The sequence below is a fragment of the Hyperolius riggenbachi genome, chromosome 4, assembly GCF_040937935.1.
Source record: "Hyperolius riggenbachi isolate aHypRig1 chromosome 4, aHypRig1.pri, whole genome shotgun sequence".
NCBI lineage: Eukaryota > Metazoa > Chordata > Amphibia > Anura > Hyperoliidae > Hyperolius > Hyperolius riggenbachi.
The window spans coordinates 336,537,893-336,563,038 of NC_090649.1; the positions used below are offsets into that span (position 1 = coordinate 336,537,893).

General features: G+C 44.3%; 1 protein-coding gene across 4 annotated transcripts in view; it reads right to left on the reverse strand.

Annotated features, from left to right (window-relative positions):
* ARID1B (AT-rich interaction domain 1B) overlaps positions 1 to 25,146 on the reverse strand; it is a 703,333-nt gene that overhangs the window by 205,570 nt on the left and 472,617 nt on the right. For all 4 annotated transcript variants that reach the window (XM_068231874.1, XM_068231873.1, XM_068231875.1 and 1 more), the window contains one exon: positions 9,256 to 9,502. In XM_068231874.1, the coding sequence (XP_068087975.1) occupies positions 9,256 to 9,502 (247 nt within the window). The remainder of the gene's footprint in view (positions 1 to 9,255; positions 9,503 to 25,146) is intronic.

Sequence of the window (25,146 nt, forward strand, 5' to 3'; positions counted from 1 at the left end):
ATGTCCTATTGATATTTTTGACAGACTTGTTTGCCCTGAAGAAGGGACCTGCATGTTCCGAAACGCTGTCTGTCTGCATCAATAGAGGGTGGGCCTTACACCCCAAAAACAAAATTTCATTTGGTCTGCTGTACAGCCTAATAGTGATCTCTATGTTGTGCCCATTACACTTTATAGTTTTCACCGGTGCTCTTGCGGTCCACCCCACCCTACAGAGTTCCCTGGTGGTCTAGTAGTCACCTGATAGTACTACCTGGTGGTCTGTGGAGCACCTTTGGGGTGTTCCAGCCACCTCACAGCACTGCCCCTGTTCTGGTGTCATATGTAGGTAGGTAGGACAAAAGCTAGGTCAGACAGGGTTCATGCACAGAGTTATAACAGCAACCCTGTTTGGTTATAGTGAACCCATTCTTCTCAAGCCAGGAGCAAAGTTTACAAATGTGCCAATGCTATAATGCCACAAAGCAATGCCCTTATTTTTGTTTTTTAGATGTAACCCACTGCAAAGTGAAAAATCCAGCTACAAAACACTGCAAAACCATGAGCACATGCAAACTAAATAAGGAAACTACTATTAAAAAGAATGCTACATCACACGTGTCCCCTGTAGTTTAGCAACTCTGTCAAATGGAGAACAGCGGCTCTTTTTTAAATTCTGCCTCTATAACCAAAGTAAAACTTTTACTTATTTAGTATCATATCAAGGCCAGTGAATACACATCAGAATGGTTTTAATAAAGTTTGTTAGCACAAGCACTCTATCAGTTTCTTTTTTGGAAAATAAAATATCAACATTAGCCATTGTCTGTTACACCACTTACAAAACATGCAGACGTGGATTATTAAAGATTAATGCGTCTCAGGATTGATGTCGGCATTTCTTTCATCTCATGCCGTAACCAATTCTGTTTTTCATTAGTCATCAACAAATCACATCATACGGATGTAGAATAGATATCAGAAGTCCAAACACAGGTGACGAATGAGTGATAAAACTGGGTGCTGAGCTACTTTACATGTAGAATCAATGGATATGGAATAATATGTGATGTTCCAGAAAACGAGAACAAAATTGATCTGGGCTGCACAAACCATTGCTTCGCAAAGGACTAAAATAACAACAGTACTTATGGGGTGGGTAGCAACAGAGCTCAACTGACAACCAATATGAGTGTAAATAAGTACTGTGTGTACCTGCTGAAGAAAAGTCAAACATAAACATATTTTACTGGTAATTATGTACTTATTTTCTGGAAAAAAAATGCTGCCAACAGTAATTATGGCAAATTTAGGTTTCATATTACCAACTGCAACAAGCTAATGACTGTTACAAGATTTTAAAGAACTGTGTACTAGGCAGATCCATTATGTTGGAAAGTGTAGACCACAGCCTCACATCCAACACATCTAAAATAAGGAGAACAATGGACAAGATCTTTCTAAAGGTGGCCACTAATGATACAATTTGCGGAACAATCACTATGAATGATCGTAAATGATCATTTGGGATCACTAATGGACAACAATAACCAATCCCATCAGATTGATGGGATCGATCAGAAATTCGGATCCATTTCATTAATCTCTGTATATTTGCATGAAACTTTTTACAAAAAAAAATTATATAAAAAAAAATTTGCTTGGATTGGTTAGGAGATTTTTGTCCATTAGTGGTCCCAAATGATCATTTATGATCATTCATATGAAGAATCATTCATATTGATCGTTTGGTAAATTATATCATTAGTGGCAACCTTAAAGAGACTCCGTAACAAAAATTGCATCCTGTTTTTTATCATCCTACAAGTTCCAAAAGCTATTCTAATGTGTTCTGGCTTACTGCAGCATGTCCTACTATCACCATCTCTGTAATAAATCAACTTATCTCTCTCTTGTCAGACTTGTCAGCCTGTGTCTGGAAGGCTGCCAAGTTCTTCAGTGTTGTGGTTCTGTGATGCATCTCCCCCCTCCAGGCCCCTCTCTGCACACTGCCTGTGTATTTAGATTAGGGCAGCTTCTCTCTTCTCTCTTATCTTTTACAAGCTGGATAAATCCTCCTCTGAGCTGGCTGGGCTTTCACATACTGAGGAATTACATACAGGCAGAGCTGTCTGCACTCTGCAGGAAGAAACAACCTGACACTTCAGTAGAAGATAGCTGCAGGGGGAAAGAAACACACAAATGATCTCTTGAGATTGAAAAGGAAGGGTATATACAGCCTGCTTGTGTATGGATGTATTTTCTATGTGTGGACATACTGTACATCAACCTACTTCCTGTTTTGGTGGCCATTTTGTTTGTTTATTAACAATCTTTTTAAAACTGTTTTTAACCACTTTTAATGCGGCGGGGAGCAGCGAAATTGTGACAGAGGGGAATAGGAGATGTCCCCTAACGCACTGGTATGTTTACTTTTGTGCGATTTTAACAATACAGATTCTCTTTAAGGGTTAGTCCTGACAAAAAACACAAGGGGAAATTTCCAAGTCATTAAAAACATAACATTTTATTTTCCTGCAAATGTGCTTTAAGCTAATCTAACCATGGCCACCACAGAGTTTCATTTTTATAGCCGTAGTCAACTACCTATGTTGAATTTTCTATGTACCAAATACATGAGATTTTGGGGGGATTGGACATTTACGCAATACAGCAAAATATGCAGTATAGGCTCCATTTTTTTCTATTTTGAGCAAATGGCTCAGTATTTAAATTGGAGTGCAAAAGGGCAAGAATATAAGGTTATCCCTGGTTCTGGCGTAAGAGGTTCTTGAAATGCAGAAATATGCTAAAATAAATACTTTATCTCAGAATTTTTGGACCAACAAATAGCACCAGTAAATGAAAGTCATAACACTTGGTTGGCCACAGTGTTGAGATATTTTAGATAATGTCATAGTATTTATATTATGTGACTTATCTAGAGTAATACACTAGTGCAACATAATTTTGCAGGTAGATTACTTAATTGTACATTAAAAATTATTAGTGGGGGGCTGTTAGAAAAACTGCAGTAACAGTGACTCTTATACACAGAATGCTCTAACCATTTATCAAACAACTGCAAGACAATAAAGATAAAATCTGTATTTATTTATTGCTGTAATTTTCTGCAGCACTTTAGAGTGTACATTAAAGTGGAACCAAACTCTTGCACAGCACACAATTAAAAGTCTTCATTCTACACATTTGCTGAAGAAATCCACTTCTTTGTGGTCTGTGTTTCTTTAAGATGGCTACTAATGATCCAATCATTTTCATTCAATTTTACGTAATCTATGTAGTATAAGAATAAATTGAGTGAATACAGTATAAAAAATGGATATTTTAGACAGTTACCTAATAGTACATAGAAATTATAAGATTGGATGAAAAAGATTGGATCATTAGTGGCCACCATTTGGCAGATCAACTTGTCTAATTAGTTCTCATCAGCAACTGTGAATAGACTGCATGAGAGCTCTGCCGCTCTCCATACAGTAAACATTGAGGCTTAAAGGGACTCCGAGCACAAAAAAAAAAAGAAAGTTGTACTCACCATGGGCTTTCTCCAGCCCAGTGCTGGTCGGGAGGTCCCACGCCGGCGTCCTGGCTCCTCTCCTTCTCCCCGCTCCGGAATGGCTGGCAGGCCGCAGCCCGGGCGACACTCTCCCGAGTGTCGGGCTTCTTCTTCCGCATATGACGCGGATTACGTCACACGCCGGCCGCCTCGCGTCATCATGGCGGCCGGCGTGAAAGTACTGCGCATGCGCGCTTTGTTCGCGCATGCGCAGTACTTTCACGCCGGCCGCCATGATGACGCGAGGCGGCCGGCGTGTGACGTAATCCGCGTCATATGCGGAAGAAGAAGCCCGACACTCGGGAGAGTGTCGCCCGGGCTGCGGCCTGCCAGCCATTCCGGAGCGGGGAGAAGGAGAGGAGCCAGGACGCCGGCGTGGGACCTCCCGACCAGCACTGGGCTGGAGAAAGCCCATGGTGAGTACAACTTTCTTTTTTTTTTTGAGCTCGGAGTCCCTTTAACCCTTTCTGTGCATTCTGCAAAAGTGAAACCAAGAAAAACTCCACTTTTATTTAGTTTTTTTTTTTTTTTTTGGGGGGGGGGGGAGCCAGTTAGCCTCCTGTATGGCTTGGGATGTGAAGATAAACCCAAACATGAAGTGTACTTGTAAACGCCATGCATATAAGTCCTAGCTGGGATCAAAGCCTCGTACGCCACGAGATATTACTTTTCATAAGATAAACTGCATTTTCAGCTGCAAAACCGAGCAAAACAGAGCTTAGTTGTCACCAATTATGTGGAATTTGCACTTGAAATGTTTGAAAGGTTACTACATTGGTAAACTGACATTTTTTTCTGCATCCGAAATAATATGAGTGAATCCAGCACCTGGAGCTAAAAATAATCTTGTATTTTATTAATACCGTATTTCATACACATTAGATGAGAAAATGCATATATTATTTGTTATGTTTAAATGCAATATATAAAACAATTTCATTAAAAAACATGTAGTTGTCAGAGTATACGTCTGAAAAAGAGAATTGGTGCCAAGGCAGAAAAAAGTGAGATTGCCTATTTAAGGTAATGTGTTTTCTTCTTATCTCTCCCTGCCTCTCTCAAATTCTACCAAAATCTGAAGTGTGAGCTGACACAGCACACCATCAAAATGTATGGCTGCTACCAAACAACAAATGCTAATTTAATTTGTCTTGTTTCACTGTGCCAAATTATACCAGTTTACAAACAAAGCAAAATGTAAATAAAGAAAGTCCTGTGTCTTTTCTTCCAGTATTTGATTTTTATTGGCGTAAGCCATTTGTCAGCAATTTCCCGAACAGGTTGTAACAGCAGTGAAATGTATATTAAATATTAATCATGGGGCAAGGTTGCTGAAAGGAAGACAGCTGAAGAAGGGTGCTGCAAATTCTAAAAAAAATGTTTTTTTCTTCAGAACTCAAAGGTGTAGCAATAAACAAAAACACAAACAAACAAGTGGCATTGTCACCATAAAAATCTATTTTTTCACAGCAACTGGTCTGAGTATATTAAGTGATAAGGATGATAATCCTGCATTCAAAACTTTCAAAACGTTTTCTGCTGTTATGGTTTGGAGTTATCACATACCATAGGAGCACTGGCCCTTTAATAGCCATTGCCATTCAGTTGAATGCTGGGGTCCTTTTTATCTATAGTAAATAACCTCCTCTTCCCTTTATTTCCCTGTCTAGCTGCCTAGCTGAAACATGATCCTCTGTTCACTTCTGTTTACAAGCAAGGCTGGGGTGGCTCAGGAGAAAAGAAAAAAAGTTAAGGGATGAAATGACATCAGTATTTAGCCTCAAACTGTGGGCAAAATACATGGTTCCCACTAGGAACAGAATTCTCTTCATTTCCTATACAACATTCACTGAAATCAAAACATGGACAGTACAATACATGTGCTATGTAAGTAGATAAAGTATTCATCTACTTATATATGTGTTTTTTCCCTGGCATAGTATGGCTAATCCTACTTGAAATCAAATACAGTACACCAATGTAGCACTGAGAAAATGTATTTATTATTTTAGTGTTTTCCAAAGTATGCAAATGTAGCTACTGGTTGAGGCGCCACATGGACAACGCAGGGATTTTCAACAGAATATACTCACTTTAGTGTTAGCTACCAGAAGCAGCTACCGTAGTGAACGTAGTAAAACTGTTTTAAGGATTTGCATGGGTTAAATTAAATAAAAAAAAACTGTGATGCTTGTCACGAACGATTCATGAAGAAACCTAATCGATTTGTGAAGAAACGCAATCAATTTGAGAAGAAACGCAATCAATCATTTTTTTGATTGTGTTTCACATTTCCAATTTAAATTGCCCATCTAAGGACAGCAGACGGCAATTCTCTGGGGTCTGTCTATTCAGCTGGATACAACTGTTCTTCTGGGGATTACAATGTGCGCAGTAGTACTTAGTGTTGCGGCGCCCACTTACTTAGTGTTGCTAATGAAATACACCACAAACACACTTGGGAGTGATGCACACCTTGTCAGCTCCTGTGATGGCAATCATGGATTACATCATTTATAAATTAATATCGTTAAATATAAGCAATTTTAATCATCAAGTTACATTCTGTAACGTTCCTCTTTAACAAGTAACTTCAACTAAGGATTGAACTTTATTCCAATCAGTAGCTGATACAGCCTTTCCCATGAGAAATCTTTACCTTTCCTCAAATACAGTAGATCACCGGGGGGTCGGGGGGATTGGTGTCTGTATGGCTGATATTATAGTGAAACACCTCGCACGGTGTGATGTCATGACCACGGTCCTGACAGTTTGCTGTCTGTGAACCTTGTTGGATTGTGAGAAATAATGGCTTTTTACAACTAGCAAGCAAGCAAGCAATATCTCCCTTTGTGCAGTGTATAGAAATCTTTCTCAGTAACGAACATTCCGTACAGATCACCTGGCAGGACTAAAGATATCGCTCGTGTGACAAATGTCAAAAGTAAATCAGGGAGAGATTTTACATTGGGCAAACTCTGACTAAATAATCCTTAAATTAATATTGTAAACAATAAGCAATTTTATTCATTATGTTATTTTCACGACAGTTCCGCTTTAAGCTCTGACGCTAAAAGCCTAAAGGAAAAAATGTTAAAGCCAGAAACTCGCCACAATATGGTATTACCAAGGCAGAGTCGGCTTGTTCTGCATTTGTTTTCATTATTTTCTAGACCACTTGACCTCGAATTCTGGAATCATAACGATCTCTCAAATAAAGATCTTACTATTCCAACAATTTGTAATTTGGACAGGAAGCCTCAGCACACAGTTACCAGTGTAGGTAGATCAGCAATGCTGTGCAGCTACAATTACCATGCCTCAATGTAAAACAACAGAGGCAAAATCCAAATTTTGTAGCTACAACACGTGGGCACAGGTACAACACGAAGCTGTACCTATTTGTCGCAGCCCATACATAACCAGCAGCTCACACAAGTATCAAACAATTACCAGGTAATATAGACAGGTTGAGGTCAACAGTTGTTTTACAGTACATGCCCTTCATCCAGGACCGGTACAGGCTCCATAACGGGAAGAAAGCTCACCAATATGTTTTGGGTTGAATTACTTGAACTTAATCCCTCCTTTAACTCCACCCATTCAACTACTACTGACCAATTTGACTGTGCCTAATGCCAGATTCCAGGTCTGTAAATGTATGTCCTTAGATGTCATCTCTGCGCATCACCCACAGCGCACTAAGGTGACTTTAAGAACGAATACAAAAATAAATAAATAAAAGAATGGGAAAGTGTAATACTTGGGGTTATACTTTCCGAGTCAGTGTGTGTGCTCAAGACTATGTAGCTGGGTAATGGAAGAGGCTCCACAGGTGGCCACAGGAGTAATGAACAAAGGATCAAGATTGCCCAGGGCAACTGCAGCTCTGTGCTTCCAATATCGCCTACCACGCTAGATGCTATGTGATACAATACACAACAGATGTAGTCGGTAACAGGCTAGGGTCATACACGTTAGATCAGATGGCTGAAGTACAATGGGTGGAATCGGAGTCGGTAACAGGCTAAGGTCATACACGTTAATTCAGAAAAATAACAAACGTCTCAACTAATGAATAAATATATATTGCAGATCTGCATATATATATATATATATCAAGAAACTAGCTAAAGCACAAGTTATAACAATTAACAAGACAAACAACAGATAGACAGACGGAATACTTTGCCAATCTAGTCGCTGCCCCAGCGACGGCAAACATTCACACTGACATAGACAAGGCTAACAGGTAGGAGCGTAACTAACGGCAACCGCTACTTTAGTTACGTCCTCAGGAACAAGGCAAGAAGGAATACTAGTCACCAACGTGGTGATGGCAGAATCCAAGCTATCAGGATCAGAAGGACTTCACTGAATCCCCACGGATACAGCAAACGTCCAAGCAAGAAACAAGATTAAATAATGCAATCTACAATTCTCATGAATGACCCAGCAACAACTCAGGGAGCTGTACGCTATGTCGGGCGGTGTCTGAAATGGGAGGCAGACTTTTATGTTGACATCAGCCAATGGATGCAGGCATGCAAATTCCCACACAGCTGAATGGTAATTACTCAATCCTGAGCCAGCTTGATTACAAGCTGCTAGCTAAAGGACTCTCATAACAAATACATGCAATATTATGCAACAACATGCATGTAGGAAATCCAGGGCTATCGGGCTGCAGTTCAACTGCAGCAAGCAATAGGAGGAGTCACTCATGGCAGCATCCTGAGCTGCATTGAACTGCAGAGTGATTGCAAATGACAATGAGACTTATTGCGAATGCGCAACTGAATGCAAGCAAATAAGTCAAAACTGCTCGGTTGCAGTTCCACTGCAACCGACAGAACATGTTACAGGAAAGATCCTGACAGAAAGAACACAAAGCACTCTGCCTGAAGTATCATTGTATTTTCTAAACTCTGTTTGGCAAATATCTGTGGAAACACATGTAGCTGGAAAAAGTAAAAAAAAAAAACGGACTATGAAACTAGCAATAGTGTTTACCCTATGTCAGGGGTGTCCAAAGTCCATCCTGAGGACCAAATGTGGCCCGCCAGGCCCTTTCCAGTGGTCTCCAAAGCTCCTGTGAGATTTAATTTGTGTGCAGCCCATAGGTCATTGCTGTGGTGCCGCATGCATTAATGATTAGGGTCAACCTATGTCACCACTCTGCCTCCCCCCCAGCTCTACTGTATTCCCATAGCAATTAGTATAGAACTACAAAGAAGCGGCCACTGGAGTGTATACTTAGTATACACTGGAAAATGTCAGCCTACAGTGATTACTATGGTACTTTAGAACATGGCCGCAGAAGTCCTGGTGAAGGGGGAGGCAGAACATACATGGGCCTGGACTTGATGAGTGAAGAGTAGCTACTTATGTCAGCAGCCACCACTATGTCAGCAGCAGTCACTCATTAGCAGATGACACTATGCTAGCAGCAGCCAGTCACTAGTAGCTACCACTGCACACTGAAGGGGGCATGCTAATTGCACGCATGGTATATGGCTTATTTCCTGTGGAAAGGTTTTATTTGAAATAACTATAATAGGCATACTATACATGCTGCGTAAGTTTGCTCGTTCGGCCACTAGCTATCCAAAGACCAGTGATATGGCCCTTGATCTAAAAAGTTTGAACACCCCTGCCCTATGTGAATAAATTTTGTTTTTTGCATTGGTACTTACCAGAAATGCTAGCTGGTGATATTGGGCCCGACCTTGACTGATTGCTTCCAACTGGTGAGCCCACAGGGGATGGTGATGGCCCACCACCTGGGATACTTGGCAGATGTGGTGATGCATGAGGAGAAAAAGGTGACTGTGCAGGATTGCTTTGCTCCCCTTGACTACTTGTAGATCCAGAGGCACTAACAGCAGAGTTTAATGTTGCTTCTGTTCCAGTTGGCAAATCATCAATAGAACCCGATAAATCCTATAACAAAAAAAGTTGAAGTGGTTATAAATCAGACAGTTACACAGTCACATAATTATCTAGGAAGACATGTGTCCATCAAGCTCAACCTTTCGATTCATACTGCACCTCAATCCAGAGTAAAGAAAAGCCACAAGGGAAGAAACTTTCTTCCTGACTAGATCAAGGTATCATCTTTCCACAACTAGCCATCCTAGCTGTGGATACTCTTTAAAGTACACACACACAATCCCTTAAGTAGAGAATTTGCCATAACTAAATCCTGTGGCAAGCTATACCACAACTTATCTACTCACTAGGATTCCACTAGTGCGATGTTTGCGATTGCAATTTGTGGCATTTTGAAGCACTGCACAGCACTTTCAATTAGTGATTTGTCCCTTTAAATACATTTTACATACTCACCAGGTGTTCTGATGTTCAGCTTCAGCTTAGCAGAAGAAGTCATAGGTGCTTCTCTAGGAACAATCAGAGAAGCGTCTGTGACCTCTTCTGCTGGGGGTGGGGCTACAGCGGAAGGTGGAATTGGGATACTTGGTAATTATAATATCAAACTTTATTTAAAAAACAAGATGTTCAGCCCCCAACTCACTGCAACATCATGTTAAAAAGCAATTTTGCTGCGTTTCTATACATTGCATTGAGCACAAATGAGCGCAAAAAAATGCTACATGTACTGTAACTGTGATTTTCCTAATTGCAATCACACTAGTGGATTCACCACCATTGTAATGCATTGGCAAAGGGTTTTTGGAATCACCGGCAGCTGTCAGCGATCCAAAATCGCTGCCAGAACTGGTCTAATACGCCCCAGGTCTTACTATAAAGAGCCGTTTTAACCACTTGAGGACCGTGGGCTTTACCCCCCTTAAGGACCAGGCACTTTTTTTCCATTCAGACCACTGCAGCTTTCACGGTTTATTTCTCGCTCATACAACCTACCACCTAAATGAATTTTGGCTCCTTTTCTTGTCACTAATAAAGCTTTCTTTTGATGCTATTTGATTGCTGCTGCGATTTTTACTTTTTATTATATTCATCAAAAAAGACATGCATTTTGTCAAAAAAATGATTTTTTTTTTAACTTTCTGTGCTGACATTTTTCAAATAAAGTAAAATTTCTGTATATATGCAGCACGAAAAATGTGGACAAACATGTTTTTAATTAAAAAAACCCCATTCAGCCTATATTTATTGGTTTGGGTAAAAGTTATAGCGTTTACAAACTATGGTGCAAAAAGTGAATTTTCCCATTTTCCAGCATCTCTGCCTTTTCTGACCACCTGACATGATTCATGAGGGGCTAGAATTCCAGGATAGTATAAATACCCCCAAATGACCCCATTTTGGAAAGAAAACATCCCAAAGTATTCACTGAGAGGCATAGTGAGTTCATAGAAGATATTATTTTTTGTCACAAGTAAGCGGAAAATGACACTTTGTGACAAAAAAAAAAAAGTTTCCATTTCTTCTAACTTGCGACAAAAAAAATATGAAATCTGCCACGGACTCACTATGCTCTTCTCTGAATACCTTGAAGTGTCTACTTTCCAAAATGGGGTCATTTGTGGGGTGTGTTTACTGCCCTGACATTTTTGGGGTGCTAAATTGTAAGCACCCCTGTAAAGCCTAAAGGTGCTCATTGGACTTTGGGCCCCTTAGCGCAGTTAGGCTGCAAAAAAGTGCCACACATGTGGTATTGCCGTACTCAGGAGAAGTAGTATAATGTGTTTTGGGGTGTATTTTTACACATACCCATGCTGGGTGGGAGAAATATCTCTGTAAATGACAATTGTTTGATTTTTTTTTACACACAATTGTCCATTTACAGAGAGATTTCTCCCACTCAGCATGGGTATGTGTAAAAATACACCCCAAAACACATTATACTACTTCTCCTGAGTACGGCGATACCACATGTGTGGCACTTTTTTGCACCCTAACTGCGCTAAGGGGCCCAAAGTCCAATGAGTACCTTTAGGATTTCACAGGTCATTTTTGTTTCAAGACTACTCCTCACGGTTTAGGGCCCCTAAAATGCCAGGGCAGTATAGGCACCCCACTAATGACCCCATTTTAGAAAGAAGACACCCCAAGGTATTCCGTTAGGAGTATGGCGAGTTCACAGAAGATTTTATTTTGTGTCGCAAGTTAGCGGAAATTGATTTTAATTGGTTTTTTTCACAAAGTGTCATTTTCCGCTAATTTGTGACACAAAATAAAATCTTCTATGAACTCACCATACTCCTAACGGAATACCTTTGGGTGTCTTCTTTCTAGAATGGGGTCATTTGTGGGGTTCCTATACTGCCCTGGCATTTTAGGGGCCCTAAACCGTGAGGAGTAGTCTTGAAACCAAATGACGCAAAATGACCTGTGAAATCCTAAAGGTACTCATTGGACTTTGGGCCCCTTAGTGCACTTGGGGTGTAAAAAAGTGCCACACATGTGGTACCGCCGTACTCAAGAGAAGTAGTATAATGTGTTTTGGGGTGTATTTTTACACATACCCATGCTGGGTGGGAGAAATATCTCTATAAATGACAATTGTTTGATTTTTTTACACACAATTGTCCATTTACAGAGAGATTTCTCCCACTCAGCATGGGTATGTGTAAAAATACACCCCAAATCACATTATACTACTTCTCCTGAGTACGGTGATACCACATGTGTGGCACTTTTTTGCACCCTAACTGTGCTAAGGGACCCAAAGTTCAACGAGTACCTTTAGGATTTCACAGGTCATTTTTGTTTCAAGATTACTCCTCACGGTTTAGGGCCCCTAAAATGCCAGGGCAGTATAGGAACCCCACTAATGACCCCATTTTAGAAAAAGACACCCCATGGTATTCCGTTAGGAGTATGGTGAGTTCATAGAAGATTTTATTTTTTGTCACAAGTTAGTGAAAAATGACACTTTGTGAAGAAAAAAAAAATAAAAATCAATTTCCGCTAACTTTTGACAAAAAATAAAATCTTCTATGACCTCGCCATACACCTAACAGAATACATTGGGGTGTCTTTTTTCTAAAATGGGGTCACTTTGTGGGGTTCCTATACCGCCCTGGCATTTTACGGGCCCAAACCCGTGAGTAGTCTGGAAACCAAATGTCTCAAAATGACTGTTCAGGGGTATAAGCATCTGCAAATTTTGATGACAGGTGGTCTATGAGGGGGCGAATTTTGTGGAACCGGTCATAAGCAGGGTGGCCTTTTAGATGACAGGTTGTATTGGGCCTGATCTGATGGATAGGAGTGCTAGGGGGGTGACAGGAGGTGATTGATGGGTGTCTCAGGGGGTGGTTAGAGGGGAAAATAGATGCAATCAATGCACTGGAGAGGTGATCGGAAGGGGGTCTGAGGGGGATCTGAGGGTTTGGCCGAGTGATCAGGAGCCCACACGGGGCAAATTAGAGCCTGATCTGATGGGTAGGTGTGCTAGGGGGTGACAGGAGGTGATTGATGGGTGTCTCAAGGTGTGATTAGAGGGGGGAATAGATGCAAGCAATGCACTGGCGTGGTGATCAGGGCTGGGGTCTGAGGGCATTCTGAGGCTGTGGGCGGGTGATTGAGTGCCCTAGGGGCAGATAGGGGTCTAATCTGATAGGTAGCAGTGACAGGGGGTGATTGATGGGTAATTATTGGGTGTTTAGGGTAGAGAACAGATGTAAACACTGCTCTTGGGAGGTGATCTGACATCGGATCTGCGGCCGATCTATTGGTGTGGGTGGGTGATCAGATTGCCCGCAAGGGGCAGGTTAGGGGCTGATTGATGGGTGGCAGTGACAGGGGGTGATTGATGCGTGGCAGTGACAGGGGGTGATTGATGGGTGATTGACAGGTGATTGACAGGTGATCAGTGGGTTATTACAGGGAAGAACAGATGTAAATATTGCACTGGCGAATTGATAAGGGGGGGGTCTGAGGACAATCTGAGCGTGTAGGCGGGTGATTGGGTGCCCGCAAGGGGCAGATTAGGGTCTGATCTGATGGGTAACAGTGACAGGTGGTGATAGGGGGTGATTGATGGGTAATTAGTGGGTGTTTAGGGTAGAGAACAGATGTAAACACTGCACTTGGGAGGTGATCTGACGTCGGATCTGCGGGCGATCTATTGGTGTGGGTGGGTGATCAGATTGCCCGCAAGGGGCAGGTTAGGGGCTGATTGATGGGTGGCAGTGACAGGGGTGATTGATGGGTGGCAGTGACAGGGGGTGATTGATGGGTGATTGACAGGTGATTGACAGGTGATCAGTGGGTTATTACAGGGAAGAGCAGATGTAAATATTGCACTGGCGAATTGATAAGGGGGGTCTGAGGGCAATCTGAGCGTGTAGGCGGGTGAATGGGTGCCCGCAAGGGGCAGATTATGGTCTGATCTGATGGGTAACAGTGACAGGTGGTGATAGGGGGTGATTGATGGGGGATTGATGGGTAATTAGTCGGTGTTTAGGGTAGAGAACAGATGTAAACACTGCACTTGGGAGGTGAAATGACGTCGGATCTGTGGGCGATCTATTGGTGTGGGTGGGTGATCAGATTGCCCGCAAGGGGCAGGTTAGGGGCTGATTGATGGGTGGCAGTGACAGGGGTGATTGATGGGTGATTGATGGGTGATTGATAGGTGATTGACAGGTGATCAGGGGGATAGATGCATACAGTACACAGGGGGGGTCTGGGGGGGGGGGGGTCTGGGGAGAATCTGAGGGGTGGGGGTGATCAGGAGGGGGCAGGGGGGTGGGGATAAAAAATAGCGTTGACATATAGTGACAGGGAGTGATTGATGGGTGATTGGGTGCAAACAGGGATCTGGGGGGTGGGCAGGGGGGGGGGGGGGCGGGCTGAGGGGTGCTGTGGGCGATCTGGGGCAGGGGGGGGGGAATCAGTGTGCTTGGGTGTGACATAGGGTGGCTGCAGCCTGCCCTGGTGGTCCCTCGGACATTGGGACCACCAGGGCAGGAGGCAGCCTGTATAATACACTTTGTAAACATTACAAAGTGTATTATACACTTTGTATGCGGCGATCCGGTTGCTAGTAACCCGCCGGCGCTTACGAACGGCCGGCGGGTTACAGCGCGAGGTGGGCGGAGCCAGTCCCCGGCGGCCGATCGCATCACGAATGACGCGATCACGCCGCCCATGCCCCTACAAGGACCGCTGCCATTTGTCAATATGGCGGTCCTTGCGGGGTCCACTTCTCGGCCGCCAATTGTCTATACAGCGGTCGGGAAGTGGTTAAAAACAGGTGGTAAAATCTCCATGTCTAGTTTATGTCTTCTTGACCTGTGTAAAGACTTAGGCATAAAAAGTTAATTTGCCACGCTTTTGTGTTGCACTTGGATGTATTTATTCATTTTAACTAGGGCACCTCTAAGTTGTCTTGGTTCTTCCAAGTTAAATAGGCCCAGTTTGTCTAACCTTTCTTGGTGAGACTTTCCAACCATTAGATTAATTATTTGTGTGTTCTTGTACATTTGTTCTAAAGGTGCCCATACACTAACCAAATTTCTTGGCAGATTCAGTCACTGTGATTGAATCTGTTGGAGATTGATGCCCTCATTAAAGGAACTAAAAAAATAAAAAAAAATAAAAAAAAACACATATATCCAGGCACATCGCCTCTAGTTAGGACATTAAATAAGTTATTAAGTCATGGGTGGTGCTGAAGGGGGTGTGGCCAGAAAACAGCAAAAATCTATTAACCCTTCGCACTCTCGCATGCAACTGTTCAAACAAATGCATTCACAGATTCACTCATCCAGGCACCACTGTTATCCCTACAGCTAAGTTAAAAGCCGGGGTCTTAGTTCACAGAAGAATGCAATAAAGGAACTAAAAAAAAGACATGCACAGACTAGAAAGACAATGGCACAAATCTCAGACCTGAAAAGATATACACACCCTGGTCTCTCACCTGAAAAAAAAAAGCGATAACCAAGAAAAAAATTCTCCTACCTGTCACAGGAGATTGCAAGGTTAGACAACAAGCCAGACCAATTATTCCACAGTTGATACCTTTTGTAACCCATCCTGTCATATTCCTAGTGTAAACCCCTCAAAGGATCTACAGTCAGGCTTATAAATATTGGGACATCAACACAATTGTAACATTTTTGGCTCATAACACAACCACAATGGATTTGAAAGGAAACAAACATGATGTGCTTTAACTGCAGACTGTCAGATTTAATTTGAGGGTATTTACGTCCAAATCAGGAACGGTGTAGGAATTACAGCGGTTTGCATATGTGCCTCCCACTTGTTACGGGACCAAAAGTAATGGGACAGAATAATAATCACAGATCAAACTTTAACTTTGTAATACTCGGTTGCAAATCGTTTTCAGTCAATTGCAGCTTGAAGTCTGGAAAGCATAGACATCACCGGATGCTGGAATTCACCCCTGGTGATACTCTGCCAGGCCTCTACTGCAACGGTCTTCAGTTCCTGCTTATTCTCTGATAATTTTCCCTGCAGTTTTGTCTTCATCAAGTGAAATGCTCGGATTCAGGTCAGGTGACCATTGCATAACATTCCACTTATTTCCCTTCCAAAGCTCTTTAGTTTTGTAGTATAGTATTTATATAGCGCCTACATCTTCCACAGAGCTGTACATAGTATATATTGTCTTGTCACTAACTGTCCCTCAGGGAAGCTCACAATCTAGTCCCTACCATAGTCATATGTCCTATGTGTATGTATGTATCGTGTAGTGTATGAGGTGAAGTCTAGGGCCAATTTTAGGGGGAAGCCAATTAACTTATCTGTATGTTTTTGGGATGTGGGAGAAAACCGGAGTGCCCGGAGGAAACCCACACAGACATGGGGAGAACATACAAACTTCTTTCAGATGTTGACCTGGCTGTGATTCGAACCGTCGGGACCCAGAGCTGCAAGGCGAAAACGCTAACCACTACGCCACCGTGCTGTTCATCTACACTGTGAATCGCCGTCCAATGAGTTCTGAAGCATTTGGCTAAATATGAGCAGATAATATTGCCCAAAACACTTCTGAATTCATCCTACTGCTTTTGTCAGCAATCACATCATCAATAAATACACTATACTTTCACTTCAGGTTCCCAGTAAAAATGATCTTTTCATCTTAGCCTACTGTTTATGCCTTAGTACTCAAATAACACCTGATCGCAATCGCTGTTGGCAGGCTGATCACGGAGCTCCACTCTGTTTATTTACGGAAGCTCGCACTAGAGTGAGCGAGAGCTTCTGTCAAATCTCACTCATCGCAAGAAGACGCATATATGCATCCTGGAGGAACGAGGAAGCTACTCTGCAGCTGCCATCTTGCGTTAGGCGGTCACAGAAAGGTTAATATAGGTGCTACAAGCAACACTCCTGTATTGCATAACATGAGTTTGCTTTTGTTAGGGCTTTCACTATGCAACACAGTCAGGATGCACACAAAGTACTGCATGCTGCTACATTTCTTATGTGGAATAAAAAATCGGATTATATAAAAAGTCTGAATCGCATGTAGTGTGCAAGAGGCCACAGTCAGTAAAACCAAACCATGTTTCCCAACCCATGTTCAACATAGTTACATTTGATAAACTATTTATTAAAACCTCTAGGAATTCTTTATAAGATTAGACAGATTATATATTTTTTAGAAATATTCCACCTGGAATTCTGCAAACACCTCCTCCATGTTCATCAGAGTACCTCAAACATTGCCTGCTGAGCTGGGTAGAATCCCATTACTGCTTGAGATACAGGAGAGAGTGCTGTCCTACTAGGCCCATCTAGGGAGCAGGAGCCCTGATGCACCCCACCACTACAAAGCTATGAAGCACAATGAAGACCAAGGAAAGCCGTGTGCCCTGAAATAAGTGGTCAACTCTATGCTGCCTCCAAACCCAGATCCAAGGGTCCTAAGAAGAGCCCAGATAAAGCACACCACAGCCAAGAGCAAAGAGGACAATGTGGATGAATTGAGGACTTACATAAAACAGTCACAGAAGCTAACCATACACCCTACATAAAGAATATAAAATGGCCCCATACCTGAAAAACCTCAAAAACTCCCCAGACAGGCAAATCCTGAGTGTCTATAGACTGAGTGCTCATAACCTTGACATTGAGAGTGGGAGACACAGACATACAAAGCCAGGGAGAATAGACTATGACAACACTCTGAGCAGAAGACCCTTGAGCATGAGATACTGCCAGCAGGGAAACCTTATTTAAGAAATTGATGGATCTATTTCTAGACTTTCAATAATTAGAGGATGAGGGAAAACTCTACATCTACTTGAAGAAGAGGAATCTACAGTGACAGTCGCTGACAGACATGTCACAGCATGCCGTAGACTGAGGGGAGCATAAAGTAACTGTAAACCTAAAGATGTCCACTGCTTACCCATTGTACCCCTACCCCACCCCCCGCCATGCCCCCCGTTTTCGCCTGGTTTTGGCAATGCCCATATGAATCTTGGTCATGCCAGTAAAGTTATTTTTTATTTGATTTTTTAAACATTAACTGATCCACACACTTGCAAAGCTCCAGAAGTGCTCTTGGAGCAGCTTCTGTCCACTTTGCTTTGGCGCCTAGCTGACCGGTTGTTAACTATCTGAAAAGCTTCAGTAATAATCAGTGGGTTAACTTAGCTGCTCAGCTTATAGGCACAAACCTTTCAGGTAACGTTCCCAGCTACAGGCTGAGGCACCAAGTATCAGCCTCTGCTGAGCATTACACAAACTGTTAATACACCAGCATTATACCGATAAGGGACAAATGTCTGAAACAGCTGTATGTATGTTGGATTGGTGAGGTTCTGTCAAATTTAGAAGCTACCGACTAACTATACACCAGCGGTTCTGGGTGTGTGCCTGGCTTTCAGAAGCATAACGAGATAGTTTGCATATTCGGCAGTGATGCATAATGGGAAACTGCACTTACGGTACTCACTTAAAGCTGAATTATTGCAAATACCGTCTGATTTAAAAAGGCAAAAGTATATTCAGCACAGACTGTAAAATGACTTAACTCCATCACCTACCTGACAAAGGTCATTCTCAAGAGCTGCAGAGAGAGCCTTGCTGGAACTTTGGGCACAGCTTGCAAAAGTGTGCATTATGGAAGAGTCATTTTCAAATTTTCATGCCTGAAATCTTTGGTCAATTATAAATGCTTATTGTCTATTACCTACAAAGTTTCCTTCGGTTACATATAAATCATGTGGTAGGAAAACAATATGCTTAATTAAGTGATAATGCCTCATAAAATGCTATAGCTCTGTTTTCTTGCAAATGCGTCACTGCAGGACAGACACAGAGTATTCTAAACTTACTGAAAGGAGGGTCTGTTTGAAATAAAACAAGGAATATTAAAGGAGAAAAAGAAAAAGCATTATATTACAGTACTCCACATCCTAATGGCTTTACGAAATCCTCCCCTGGGGAAATGTGTTACAGTGAGTGACGGATTCCATGCACTTTTACGTTTATGGCTTCCAGGAATTTTTTCATAGAAACCTGATGTAACTCATTCATAAAAGCAAAGGTTGTCACGTGGACTGACAGTCTGTGTGGAAGAAGGGGATGGAGGGCAGGCAAAAGGCAGGCTCCTATTCCTCAGCATTGTGTGACCTAAGGTAACCTTTAAATGCGCTTATAAACAGAGTAGGAGGGGATTTCCTTGTAGATTCACCATGAATGAAAACAGTCCTTGCCAAATAAACTGACAGTGCTGATGAATAAAAGATGACTCACCAAAATAGTCAGGGAGGGATGTGATTACTTCTAAGTAATAACTGAACACACATTGTTGTGTATACTGGACATATCCATGAGGCTGTAAAAGTTGTTTGTGGTCAGCTCTAGACATCACGTTGGTAGATAGGTGACAACTCTATGTATACAATTCACCCTATCTTTTATGCTGCTGTTAGCGGTTTGTTAATTGTCAAAAGGAAAGTCCAAAAAGCTCAATAACCCCCATTGATTCTCATGATTTGTTAATGATTCTGATAGATGGAAGTGCGCCCACAGTAGCTCTTAGTATAGACAATTCCTATTAGTCATGCATACTAAAATTAATAGGATAAGAGTGGTCTTACCTTAATTCAGGAGACCATAAGATACAAAGAATTAAATTTATTTGCACTTTTTAAGACTTAAAAAGTGCAAATAAATTTGATTCTTTGTATCTTATGGTCTCCTGAATTAAGGTAAGACCGCTCTTATCCTATTAATTTTAGCATACATGACTAATAGGGATTGTCTATACTAAGAGCTACTGTGGGCGCACTTCCATCTATCAGAATCTTTGCTGTACACCCTACCCTAGGGGTTCATCACCACTCCAGGTGGCTTTTCAGGAAGGTGCGGCCTCGTCTACGATTACCCAAGGCCAGGGGCGCCTGAGGGCACAGGCACTACAAGCAGTTGCCTGAGGCGGCATGGCCGTCATAAGGCGCCGCCTGCCGCTACAATAACATTAGATTTTTAATTTCCCTTCTCTTTGTCAGGAACGGAGCTGACAACCGCGCTTTCAGGCTCCTGTTACCTTGCTGCGGGACAGCTCCGCCCCCAGCTAATAGAAAAGGAGCAAGCATGCTCTGTCCCGCCTCCAGCCCTTCCTAAGCAGCCACAGTACATGCATACAATGTACTGCTAGTGTAGCTCCGCCCCCCACCTGACGTTCGAGTAATCACACCAGCGTGGGACACAGAAACTCAGTTAATGTTGCCTGTGTGAGCTCAGCTGACTGTACCCCCGATGTGTGCTGCCTGCCACTGATTCTGCTTCCGCCCCAGGAGATAGTGTTTCAGGAGAGTGAGCTCCATCACAAGCTGTGAGCTGTGCCTGCGTGTGCTGCCCGATGCCCAGCTTCCTCTCCTCCACAAGAGGCAGCACACTATTCTGCCTCTATCCCCTGTGGCTTCAGCTTGCCCTCGAAATTTCTCTCCACTTTCCTATCAAGCACTCGGCAGCCTTTGTGTCTCTGACAGCTTAGCATCCAGTGAGGTCAAAGGTCATGTAGCTGCCGTGCTGCTGGGGCTGACACTGGTGATCCTGGCTGCTTGTGGAGGAAGAAAGCTGTGGCAAGACTCTCTCATCCACCCCCCTCTCTTTCTCCCCCCTCTCTCTGCCCCCATTCTCTCTCTGTCTCTGCCCCCCTCTCTCTCTCATCCATCTCTTTCTCCCCCCCTCTTTCTCTTTCCTCTCTCTCTGCCCCCTTTCTCTCATCCCTCTCCCCCCCCCCCTCATCCATCTTTCTCTCTCCGCCTCCCTCTCTGATCCCTCTCTTTCTCCCCCTCTCTCTGTCTCTGCCCCCCTCTCTTCTCTCTCTATCTTCCCTTTTCTCTATCCCTGCCCCCTCCCTCTCATCCCTCTCTTATCCCCATTTCCGCCCCCTTTCTCTCATCCCTCTTTTTCTCCAGCCTCCCACCCCCCTCTGCCCCCCTCTCTCATTCCTCTCTTTCTCTCTCTCTGCCCCCTCTCTCTCATTCCTCATCCCCCCACCTTCCTCTCTCTCACACATCGCACACACACACAACATACATGTGCACATGTGCACACATCTCACACACACACACACACACACACACACACACACACACACACACACACACACACACACACACACACACACACACACACACACACACACACACACACACACACACTATATATATATATATATATACAGGATCTTCTAAAAAAATTAGCATATTGTGACAAAGTTCATTCATCCCTAGTAATGATGTGCACACACACATACTCCACACATTATAACCACATTGCATGCATATACAAACGTCACACATGTACTCCATATATTTTTACTGCATCACTCACGCACGCAATTTTTTATTTCCAGGCGCACTTTTGGAAAAGTACATATTATAATCCCAGAGTATAACAGAATGCCCCCGGGAGGCTGTAAAAGTAACTTTGGATAATTCTAATGGTGAGGTGGCCACTAATGATCCAACCTTTTCATCCAACCTTACCATTTCTATGTAATATAAGGGACTGCCTAAATTATCCATTACATTGGATGAAAAAGATTGGATCATTAGTGGCCACCATAAGGATTTCCACATCTCCCACCGGAGCACCAGAGCATCATGTGCATGCAATGGCGTAGGGCCCGCGGTCGCAACGGTCGCCATGGTGACCAGGCCCGGCTCCTGAGGAGGCGGGGGAGGGGCCCGGGGGGGCCCATGTCCGTTTGGAGGCACATGCGGCCAAGCGGCCCGTGCACGCTATTGGGAGGGGGGAGCCGCAGCCGCGGGGAGGGCAACCCGACCTCTCCCTCCCTTCCTCTCCCTGCCCCCCCCCCCCCTCAGATGCAGAGTGAGCGTGCACGGAAGCGCTGTAGGCAGAACTCACCTTCCTGCATTCCAATCGCCGCTGATCTCCTCTCTGCATAGAAGCTGATCCACACACTGCTTCCGGCAGTGTGTGTATCAGCATCTATACAGAGCGGGAGGAGATCAGTGGCGATTGGAAACAGGGACGGAGGTGAGTTCTGCCTACAGCGCTTCCGTGAGCGATCACTCTGCATCTGAGGGGGGGGGGGCCGGGGAGAGGAAGGGAGGGAGAGGTCGGGCTGCCCTCCCCGTGGCTGCGGCTCCCCCCTCCATTATGGGGGGGGGCACCTACCTACCCTATCCTGGGGGGCAGCTACCTACCTAATCTATCCTGGGGGGCAGCTACCTACCTAATCTATCCTGGGGGGGCAACTACCTACCTAACCTATCCTGGGGGGGCAGCTACCTACCTAACCTATCCTGGGGGGGGGCAGCTACCTAATCTAACCTATCCTGGGGGGGGCAGCTACCTCTCCTGGGGGGCAGCTACCTACTCTAACCTATCCTGGGGGGCAGCTACCTACCTAACCTATCCTGGGGGGCATCAACCTACCTAATCTATCCTGGGGGGGGCAACTACCTACCTAACCTATCCTGGGGGGCAGCTACCTACCTAACCTATCCTGGGGGGCAGTTACCTACCTAACCTATCCTGGGGGGGGGGGCAGCTACCTAATCTAACCTATCCTGGGGGGCAGCTACCTAACCTATCCTGGGGGGCAGCTACCTAACCTATCCTGGGGGGCAGCTACCTACTCTAACCTATCCTGGGGGGCAGCTACCTAATTTACCCTGGGGGCAGCTACCTAATCTATCCTGGGGGGCAGCTACCTAATCTATCCTGGGGGGGCAGCTACCTAATCTATCCTGGGGGGAAGATACCTAATCTAACCTATACTGGGGGGCAGCTACCTAATGTATCCTGGGGGGCAGCTTCCTAATCTATCCTGGGGGGCAGCTACCTAATCTATCCTGGGGGGCAGCTACCTAATCTAACCTATCCTGGGGGGAAGCTACCTAATCTATCCTGGGGGGCACCTACCTAATCTAACCTATAATGGGGGGCACCTACCTAATCTAACCTATACTGGGGGTGCCTACCTAATCTAACCTTATACTGGGGGGCACCTACCTAATCTAACCTATACTGGGGGGCAGCTACCTAATCTATCCTGGGGGCAGCTACCTAATCTATCCTGGGGGGCAGCTACCTAATCTATCCTGGGGGGCAGCTACCTAATCTATCCTGGGGGGCAGCTACCTAATCTATCCTGGGGGGCAGCTACCTAATCTAACCTATACTGGGGGGCACCTACCTAATCTAACCTGTAATGGGGGGCACCTACCTAATCTAACCTATACTGGGGGGCACCTACCTATCTAACCTATAGTGGGGGCAGCTACCTAATCTAACCTATACTGGGGGGCACCTACTTCATCTGACCTTATACTGGGGGGCAGCTACCTCATCTAACCTATACTGGGGGGCAGCTACCTAATCTAACCTATACTGGGGGACACCTACCTATCTAACCTATACTGGGGGCACTTACTTATCTAACCTGTATTGGGGGCACCTAGCTAGCGTATACAGGTGGCAACTATACTGGCTACCTATATTGGAGGCACCTACCTCACTAACCTATACTGGGGGCACCTACCTATCTAACCTATGCTGGGGGCAACTATTCTGGCTACCTATATTAGAGGCACCCACCTAGCTAACCTGTACTGGGGGCACCTATCTATCTAACTTATACCGGTGGCGCCTGCCTATCTCACCTATACTGGGCGCAACTATACTGGCTACCTATGCTGGAGGCACCTACCTGGCTAACCTATACCGGGGGCAACTATACTGGCTTACCTATGCCTGGCTACCTATACTGGGGGGACCTATAGCTGGCTATAGGGATTCGGATATGTGTGTGCGTCGGGTGTTGCCGGGGGAGGGGGGGCTGTTGTTGCCGGGGGGCCCACATCCAGATTCCGCATCGGGGCCCAGAGGTTTGTAGCTACGCCACTGTGTGCATGCGCCAATTACTTACATGTGCCATACGTGTTGCTGGTCACAGTGGATCCTGTAAGTTCCCTCTGGGGTACATAGAGATCTATGTTGCTGTACAGGCTACATAGCTTATAGTAAAGGTTGCTGCTACCTCTAGTGCTCCTGTGGGAGATACACTTCCGCAGCCTCCCAGGGGGAATTATATTTCTGCTTCTATTGTTGAGAATATTTCTGTTCGGTGACGGTAATTGGTGAGAATATTATTGGGGGGTGGCGGTTGGTGACAGGCGGGCCTTGGGCGGTAAAAAGTACAAATACGGCCCTGGCACTGCTCACTAGGCTGCCGCTGTGATGTAGCCCTCCTCCCAAGTTCCCAACCCCTAACACACACACACTTCTTGTAGTCACCAAAAGCAAGGAGTATGGTAAATTAAAACTATATTATTCAGGATTTAACGGGGAGTGGAGGCATATAAACGTAAAGAGAGAAAGAATGCAGTCTAGTGTGTGTGATTCTGATGTGTGTGTGTAAGTGTGTGTGTGTGTGTGTGTGTACCATGCTAATACATGAACCGAAAGAAACGTGTAGGTTCATTTCTATGAGAGGGGAGAATGTTGTCTAATTACTTTTAGGGACACTTTGTCTAAGTAACTGTGTTATTAGGAGAAAACTCGGGCCCACATCCTGTATTACCACATACCACTTTTTTTTGGGTGGGGGGGCACAGGTTTTCTTGCCTGGAGTGACAAAAGGGCTAGAGGCACCCCTGCCCAAGGCCGAGTGGGGACAGTACTTCCCCACACGCTACAAACAGTGGTTGCCTAATTAAGCAATCCAGCCTTGTGAGTATAATTTTACCCGCACTATTTTGTACCCTATCTGATCCAACGATTATACACCAGAGTGGGCTCCCGATGCCTTTTTCTGTTTCTTTTGTTTTTCAAGCCCCCATTTGTTAATGTCAATGTTAAAGTTGACAATTATATCCTATATAATATTCTTCATATCCCTGTGTCCGTGAGTTTTGGCCAGCACACATGCCTGGCACGTGGGAATACTTGGGACAGCAGGAGGACAGGTGCAGGGGGTGGACCTGTGTGTGGGAGCGCTGCTGCACGTCGGGGAGCTCTGCTGTGTGCGCATGCTTTGTGTGGAGGGGTATAAAAACGACATTCATTTGTAAAAACCCGGAAAACAGTAAATGTTGTTAAGCACTGGCCGTGGGTCACAGCAGCCATGCAGGAGGGGGGGGGGGGGGGGGGGGTCGTAGCCGTGTGCCAGTTAATAAACG